Raw genomic sequence first — 8456 nt, 5'->3', positions numbered from 1 at the left:
TAAATTATCTGAGTTGAAAAAGGATCCAGTTCAGTTCTCTGGACCTTTCCTACAATTAAAATCCTTCTGTTAGGATGCTATGACTCTAAGCACCACAGTGGGATTCAGAACTGACCCAGAGCTGCAATGAAAGAGCCATGTTCAGCTCCAGTACTCTAGTCTGTGGACAACCTGACCCAGCAGCCACCCTGGCATCAATTCTGATCAGCCTTAATTTTGTTTCTGAAGCAGAAGGATTACTGGTTTGTTCTGTTTGATGGTTGCTTCTTTGGTACCCCTGATTAATTGTTCTTTTTTATTTAACATTTCAAAACATTTCCAATAAAAAAACAGGAGCTCCTTCTGTCAGCCTGTGAGCAGTTTCAGTAATCCAACCTATTAGAGGAGGGTCAACCACACCTCAGCCACTGACTGATCACCCCCCCCAACACACACACACCCACACACAACCAGTCCGACAGAAACAAAGAAATTACCTGGAAGCTCAGGGTCTTGACAAAGTGCTTCAGTGAAAATTTAATGGCCCAATCTCGCCGCACCGTATTGCTCCTCTACAGCGTACAATGTTCTGTCAGCAGTACATTTCCAGAGACATCCCATAACCAAAGCAAAAATAACATGGCTTTCCTTCACTGGGATCTAAATTCACACCCACCCTTAGTTCATTTTCACATCTTTTTTAAAATGGACAAATAAATCCTCTATTATACATAAAGATTTGTTTCATTAAAATACACCACTTTGAAAAAAGGACATTTTCATTTTTCAGAGAGCATCCTTGATAAAATAGATGAGTGCAAAGGCACTTTCTGGATAATGTTAAGATTTGCCGCTTGTTGGATTTTTGAGATCGCTTTAGCTTGATGTCTGACTACTCAGCTCTGTCTGTGTCGGCTACATATGTACAGGAATGTCCGTCTGCAGCGTCACTCCTACAAACACTGAGGATGCTCTCCGCCTGGACATGATCAGATGACTGAAAGCACACGTTACACAGTTCTGTCCTTTACATACCTTCCGTTCTCCAAGTCCTTCAGAATATTTATCTTTAAGAAATAAAGCCAAATAATTTATATTTTTTCAGGATGAAAATAGAACTGCATAATAATATACTTCTTATATTCCCTTTATACAGCTGGAAAAGAAGAACAGAAAAGGAGAAAAGCGATGAAGAGCTTTAGTTCAGCTCCAGTCCTTCAGGTGGGACGAACACCATTAGATAAGGTAGATATATGGGGGTGGGGGGGCTGCCCGGGCAGCATCAGGTTGTCCCTGCCTTACAGCTGGCTCATGGCAGTCTGTTTCTCCAGCACCTCCAGGTAGTCCGGCTCGGCTTTTAGTTTGCAAGGCAGCAGTAGTGAGGGGTGCTCGTTGTTTTTGGAGACGTGTTCGGGTCCAAAGTATTTCCTGGGAGTGCCATACAGCACAGTTTTGTTCAACCTGTCCTGGTTGGTCACGTGTCTCCGGGCCGTGGCGGCCTCGTAGGGGGGCACGATGCAGGGTCTCTTAGGCAGCGTGCAGAAGTTGTAGGTGAAGGGGGGGGCGCCTGCTGCTGCAGGGAGCTCCTTGTTAGGCCTCTCACCAATGTTCTGGTAGAGCATCTCTGGAGGCTCCTGGCTGGCCAGGCCACACGTTGGGGATTTCTCCATAAAATCCACACTGCTGATTGTGTAGGCTCCTGGGCTGCGGCTTAGGATGTCCCCCTTTTTTACGTCCAGGGGCCCAAAGCTGAGCTCCTTCAGGTTTCGGTAATAGGCCACCTGCTCACCGTCCTTCTGCATGTAAATGGGGTTTTGGCACATGGAGCCCACAGGTGGGGGGATGTAGTTGTACACGTGGCTCTCCGAGCTTTTGTCATGTATTGGCTCTGGGGTGTAGGAGCCGTACTGCACTTGGAAAGAGTTGAGATCCAGATTGTTGGCCCCTGTTGGGACATGCTCTACCCCTTTGCGTCGCTTCAGGACGAAAACAAAGAGGCCTGCACCGAAGCACACGGACAGGATGAAGACCACAAGAAGGCCGAGGATCAGGACTGAGAGGGGCACCTCCGGGTGCAGCTCTGGGGCCTGGAGGTGGGAATCTGTGGGGCTCACTGAGCTGAAAAAAGGGGAGGGGGACGGAGAAAGTGGGGTGGTGGCCTCAGTGGGACTTATCACTGTTGGGGCCTTTGTGGGAGGGGGCAGCTGTGGAGGAGGGGGCTCACTGGGCTCGGGGCAGATGGCCTCGTTGCGGAGTGAGCGCAGCAGCCGCCCTGCGTGCTTAGACGGAGAGTCACAGGTTATTTCATTGACCACCACGCTGGTGCTAGACAGCTCCATCCAGTTTTTTAGGGCCACAATGTTGCAGGTGCAGTCCCAGGGATTCTCCTGCAGGTCGATCTGGATGAACGCCGACAGGTGGTCCAGAACACCTTCAACCGGAAGGTAAGAGAAGTGATTGTTCCTCAGGTTGAGTCGGGTGAGCATGGTGCCCGCAAAGACATTGTGAGGGAGAGATCTCAGCAGGTTGTTGTTAAGGAAAAGCAGCTGCAGGTTGTGCAGAGAGTTAAATGTCTGTGGTAGAATTTCTTTTATGATGTTATATTCCAGATAAAGATACTGCAGGGACTGCAGACCAGCAAACAGGGACTGCGACAGAGACTCGATGTAGTTCCCATTCAGGTAGAGGCGCCTGAGGTTGGTCAGGTTCTCAAAGGCTCCATCCTGAATCACTGCGATTCGGTTGTTCCCTAAATGCAGCAGCTCCAGGGAGCTGTACTCAGTCAGATCCAGTCTGTAGATCACCTGCAGGTAGTTCCCAGTCAGGTGGAGCTTCCTGGGGTAGGTGGGCTTGGGGGTTAGTTCACTGATGTTCTGTAGCTTTCTTTCTTGACAGTTGATGTTCAGTCCACTGTCAGGGTTTTGTGATGTGCAAACACACACACTGGGACACAGCATGGGGACAGGAGAACGGGTTTGGTAGACCATTATGGGTCCAAAGACGTTTCTGTCTTTCGAGAGGCGGGGAGTGGGCCTGTAGCGCATTTTGGGGGGCCGGGATGCTTTAGGAGAGCGGGTGGGGCTGACGACACCAGCGTGGTAGGTGGGGTGTGGGGCCCCTTGGAAGTGAGAGTCTGAGGCTGTCTGCGCCCGTTCCCCAGCGTTCCTGCGGGGGCACAGGTCCTGCTTGATGAGCTGAGTGATGTCCTTCCCGTGGAGCCTGAACGGCGTCTCACACACGATGTCCCCTACAAAGACGGAGATGGTGTCCAACCAGGACTTGAGGGGGATCAGGTCACAGGTGCAGTTCCACGGGTTCTCCTCCAGCTGGATCTCCATGATGCCGCCAATGTGCTCCAGCACCCCAGCAAATGGCAGCATCTTCAGACGATTGCCACGTAAATCCAGGTGGGTGAGGAGCACAAAGCGGAAAATGTTTGGAGGCAGAGCCAGCAGCAGGTTGTCGTTAAGGATTAACACTTTGAGCTTGTTCAGCTTGCTAAAAGCACCAGGCTCTATGCTGCTGATGTAGTTGTAGTCTGCCTGTAAATATTCCAAACTCTCCAGCCCTGCAAAGGTGTCCTCTTTGATCACCTCCAGGTTGTTATTGTTCAGGTGGAGGCGCTTGAGGAAGCGAAGTCCACTAAACGCTCCAGTCTGAATTTCCTGTAAGCCGTTATTTCCCAGATGCAGAGACGTAACGTTGCCATAGCTGATGAACTCGTTGGCGCTGAGCCTTGACAGGAAGTTTGCGTTCAGAAAGAGCTGTGAGATCTTGTTGGGGGGAGCCTGCAGCTGGCTGACCGTGGTAAATCCCTTATTCTCACAATTGATGTTCAGCACATTCTCCCGCTCCTCGCAGTCGCAGCGTGTCTTGCAGATGTCTTTGAGGGCTGAAGTTTTGCGGCTCTGCGTTTCAGACGGTGTCAAGCTGGTGACGGTGAGGATGCTCAGAAACAGGACGCCGCTCAGCATGTTTACTGCCCGCAATATAGATCCAGCATTGAACTTTGCAGCCTGAGCATCGGGCACAAAAAGGGAGGGAGCGGGTTCCCACAGGCGGGAGAGGGGAGGAAGAGGAGGCAGGAGCGGTCATATACGCACCAACACACACAGGCGCGCGGGACAAAAGGCACACCCCCGATGTATGCAGTTAAAAAGATATCATGACGCACCAGGATGACCTTCAGCTGAAACTGAAGATACAAAGAAAAAAAAAGATCAATCCTGAGGAGGAAAAAGAAGACGGCAATGAAGAGATTCCCTCATAGCTGGTGGAGCTGGAGGCTTGTCAGCAGCTCACTGCAGCTCCTTCCTCCTGCCAGATTCCCAATCAGCTGCTCCTCCTGAGGAGCCCAGGCGCCTCATTTCAGTCCTGACATCAAAACACAAAAACAAAAAAGCAACAAAATAAATAAATAAATCACTTTTTAAGAAGATTCCAACTAAAAAGCGTGCAATGGCGTGAGGCTGTTTCTTCTCATGATCTTATTCAAACCTCAGGAGTGAAGAGGAGAGAAATCAGAAGGAGAGGAGGCAAAAAGATCAGGAACTACAGCCTTCCTCCTCCTCTTCCTCCGCCGCTCCGCTCACTGACAGCAGCACAGAGAGTCTGCTGCTGCCGCGGTGCGGGAGCCGGGCTGTGTGCGCGCGCGTGAGGGAGAGAGAAGGAGAGAGAGAGGTAGAGAAAGGGAGAGGAGCTCTTACGTCACCGACACTGTCAACAGGAGCACGCACGCGCCAACACGCCTGTGTGAAAGCGGTGTGTGTGTGTGGGCTTTCGGTCTGCTGCGGTCCAAAGTAGTTCCAGAGTTTCTCTGAAACAGTTTTAATGGAGACCAGCTCCTCAGATGTTTCCTTCTGCTCCCATCAGGGATGGAGATGCTCCTCTGCTCCTTCATCTGCTCACATCAAGCTTCCCCTGCGATCGTTTCTTTGTGGTTGTTGTAAAAGTCACCACTAGGCGGCAGTAAAGACTGGATGTATCTGATTTCCCTCCTTCTCCTTTTAGTTCCTGCTCCTTATCTCTTCCTCTCACGTTCGCAGCCCCTCATCGTGTCACTTTATTGACAGACCATTATCATCAGAGGAATGAGAGTCGTACATTGGGCTGGGAAAAGAGCACTTCTGTCCTGCTCAAGGCCCGGTGCCGGAGGAAACACAGATCCAGCCCTTTTCTAATTAAAGAAGAAGAAAAGCCAGATTGTTTGTGATACATGTCCTTTGTTTCTGCACACATACCCAGAAAACATTTCATAAGAAGCAGTCAAAGGAAACCAAACACAAAAAGACATTTTATCTCCAGGCTCAAAGCTTCAGTAAGGATTTGCTCAGCTTCCCAGAGGTGTTCAGCTCAATGGCTGACATGTAGTCAGTTTCACAACCACAGAATTAGAGTTTTAGTCCCACTGAACATTAATTAACACTGAACGTTACAGCAGCATGCAGAATACACAGCAGAACAGATCACATGTTAGAATGGCCCAGTCAAAGGGACGATCCATGGAGAATTTTCCATATAACTGCTGCTCTTCATCCAGTAGAAGTTGAGCTGTTTCACAGAAGCCATTTCTCAATTCACAAGAACACAAGAACAGACTTGTGTTCTCGCTAAGCACATACATGACAAGAACATAGCAAAGTAGGGATTTGTGTTCTTGCCTCTGTCCCCGGTGATATCATGAGTTAATGAGGAGCAGACAGCTCTAAGGGATCAGTGGCGGTGGAGAGATCAGGCCCAGAGGACAGGAACCAGCAGCAAACTGGAGCTGATTTTAGAACATTTTGGCTACAAGCTGCTAAACCAGCCTAACTCCTTAAATAGTCTGACGAAACATCAAATCAATTTAGTTTATTTCTATGGCGCCAATTCACACCACGTCATCGCAAGGAACTTTTCAGTTCACCAGATGTTACAGTTAAATTGATTCAAAGTTTACTATCTAATCAAAACCAGTTGATTGCGTCGACTCATTGACTCAACAGCAATCCCTCACACTTAGCATGCATTTGGCGACAGTGGAGAGGAAAAACTCCCTTTTAACAGGAAGAAACCTCCAGCAGAACCAGGCTCAGTGTGAGCGGCCATCTGCCGAGGCCGACTGGGGTTCAAGGAGACAGAAGCAGAGATACAAAAGGCAACTGTAAACCAGCTCCACAGGCGGCCCCGTCCAGGAAACACACAGCCAGGCAGACGAGCTCTGAGCCAGCTCCCATGTCAGAGGATGAAGAGAGCACATCCAGCTATTCACAGTCAGAGAAACAGGACTACACTGGAAAACAGGCCGATCTCCAACATCTATAAACAGAGTTGTTGATGGCAGCAGCACAGCTGATATTTCTCTCCAGGATGGAGTCACAGCCAAACAGGAACAGACCAGATGAAGCTACTATGAGAAAAAGCAGAGAGAGCAGAACGTTAGAGATTGAACTAACAGATTCTGCAGAGTATATAGCGATATGAATAGAGATAAAATAAAGCATTCAGATTATTTTGGGTTGATGATCTAAAGACACATTAGTTTGTAGCCTGTGCTAAATGAGCATAACTAAAATTTGAAGAGGATCCTCTATCAGGCCCTCAACCTTCACATATTTATAATAGCCTCTGTTTGTTAAGCACTTTAATAGCAGGCTTCAGGTTGTTTTTTACAGATTAATAAGTTCAAAATGTATGAAAACATGTTTGGAAAGAATATGTTTTCTTTATCAGTTGATCATCATTGAGTCAGAATAGCTGGCAGTTAAAGAACCTCAACAGACCAATAAAGAGTCTATGAGCCAGATGGAAGGAAGAGAAAAGCCCCATGTGGTTGATTAACAGCTCCCTGGTCAATGTTCCCACACCCAACCCCACCCTATTACCGCCACGCCATCCAGTCACAGTACTGGTTACACCTACCTGGTTTTCATCCTTCATTCCTTCATCTTGTTCTTTCTTTTCCTCCTCCTGTCTTGTTCCCAGAAGACCCCTTGATCAAGATCTCCATCAGTTTCACCATCAATGAACTCAACCTGTTTAACCTTCTGCTGAGAGACGCTGTGTGTGTGGATGTAGCTTTTAAACAGGACCAGGACCAACTAACCGAAACACTGAGCTGCTGCGCTGAAAGAACTGAAGTCTTTACCTCTGCTGTTCACCTTAAAAAGCAGCTTGGTTCAGAAAGGAATGACCAGAGCTGTCCTCAGCTGACCTCAGGGTACAGATGAGGTTCTACCCTTCCAGCATGAAGGGCAGCACCAAGCCACTAATTGAGGTTTGGTGTCTAACTTTGCTTCACTTTCTGAAGGGCAGATGTCAGTGTGTGCAGGAGGGTTATGGGACCTCAGAGGAAATGTGGAGGGTTCACCACCCCGTAGCTGCTTTGTTGTAGCCTGAATGAGAACTCTAAGCAGGCTTTGACAGGAGGTCAGATACAAGGGAGCGAAGGTGAGGGCATTTATTTCCAAGCTGGTGGCTGACATAAGCCGCCAGTGCCCGACTGCAAAAACTCCCCAGTTTCTATAGAGTAGAGGGGCTTTAGCGGTGTGGTCATAAAGACACCCACCTGCTCTCACATTGTCATTCTAATGATATTAGGGAGGATAATGATGATGGAGATAGGTGCATATGATGATGACAGTGACATCAGGCTTCTGCGTTTATTGTTTTATTGAGAAGGATGAGCGCCTCAGATTTCAGCTGTGATAGATGGGCTGGCAGTGTGTTGAAGGGAGAAGTCTGCAGGTTTCCACATGAGGCCAGCTGGGTATTTATTGTCAGAGCTTGGCTGCAGAGCACATTTGTCAAGTCAATCACGGCCCTCTGAGGGCCAGGCGGCTGAGGGAGGGGAGGAGAGTCCAGAACAAGGTATGACTGAGCTCCACACTTGAAACTTTGCACACACTTTAAATGAATGCAAATCTTTTTAAAAGAAACTTGAACACAAAATGCAGTAAATAACAACTATTTCAAATATTCATGGCCCGCTGTTTCATTCATATTTAAACAGCTGCAACACAGTGCATTCTTTAAAGATTTTAAAGTTTAAAAACCTACCAGAGGAGGAAGGCTGCAGCTCTAATGTTGAGAAAATTGATTCTTTAGCCAAATGATTGTAATCTACTAGTTTAAGACCAGTTAATAGAAAATCAGGACTCTTGCTGCTGATCTGTGCATATCAACACTGACAGATTTACTTTTGACAATTATAGGCATTCACAGTATGAAAGGATAGATGGATGGATGGATGGATGGATGGATGGATGGATGGATGGATGGATGGATGGATGGATGGATGGATGGATGGAAGGATAAACATCCTGGTTTCCATGGCAGGGACCAAGAGACTAAACAGCCTGCAGAACAATTGTTAATTTGTCCTCCAACCTTTTGTTCTTCAGAGATTCTATATTGTGCTCTGAGCCATACAGAAAATTGAAAAACCACTGCCCAACAGTTAGTGTGGGTCAAAAAAAATGTATTGGGAGAACCAGGAA

The 8456-nt window shown here is 47.9% G+C and overlaps 1 protein-coding gene across 1 annotated transcript; it reads right to left on the bottom strand.

Moving 5' to 3' along the window:
* Positions 1 to 489: 489 nt before the first annotated feature.
* On the bottom strand, positions 490 to 4565 carry slitrk2 (SLIT and NTRK like family member 2). The gene is made up of 2 exons (XM_015400516.1): positions 4477 to 4565; positions 490 to 4353 (listed from the first exon to the last, which is right to left on the bottom strand). Exon 2 carries the CDS (start codon positions 3951 to 3953, stop codon positions 1278 to 1280), a length of 2676 nt encoding a protein of 891 aa, XP_015256002.1. The 5' UTR covers positions 3954 to 4353; positions 4477 to 4565; the 3' UTR covers positions 490 to 1277.
* Between the last annotated feature and the right edge of the window lie 3891 nt (positions 4566 to 8456).

This window comes from Cyprinodon variegatus, unplaced genomic scaffold (genome assembly GCF_000732505.1).
Source record: "Cyprinodon variegatus isolate N-32 unplaced genomic scaffold, C_variegatus-1.0 Scaffold1113, whole genome shotgun sequence".
Classification (NCBI taxonomy): domain Eukaryota; kingdom Metazoa; phylum Chordata; class Actinopteri; order Cyprinodontiformes; family Cyprinodontidae; genus Cyprinodon; species Cyprinodon variegatus.
The sequence above is the reverse complement of the archived record's forward strand: the minus strand, read 5'-3'. Positions and strand labels throughout refer to the sequence as shown.

Bases quoted from the DNA above. Each gene is read 5' to 3' on its own strand.
- slitrk2 (XM_015400516.1), bottom strand. From the start codon at position 3,953: ATGCTGAGCGGCGTCCTGTTTCTGAGCATCCTCACCGTCACCAGCTTG.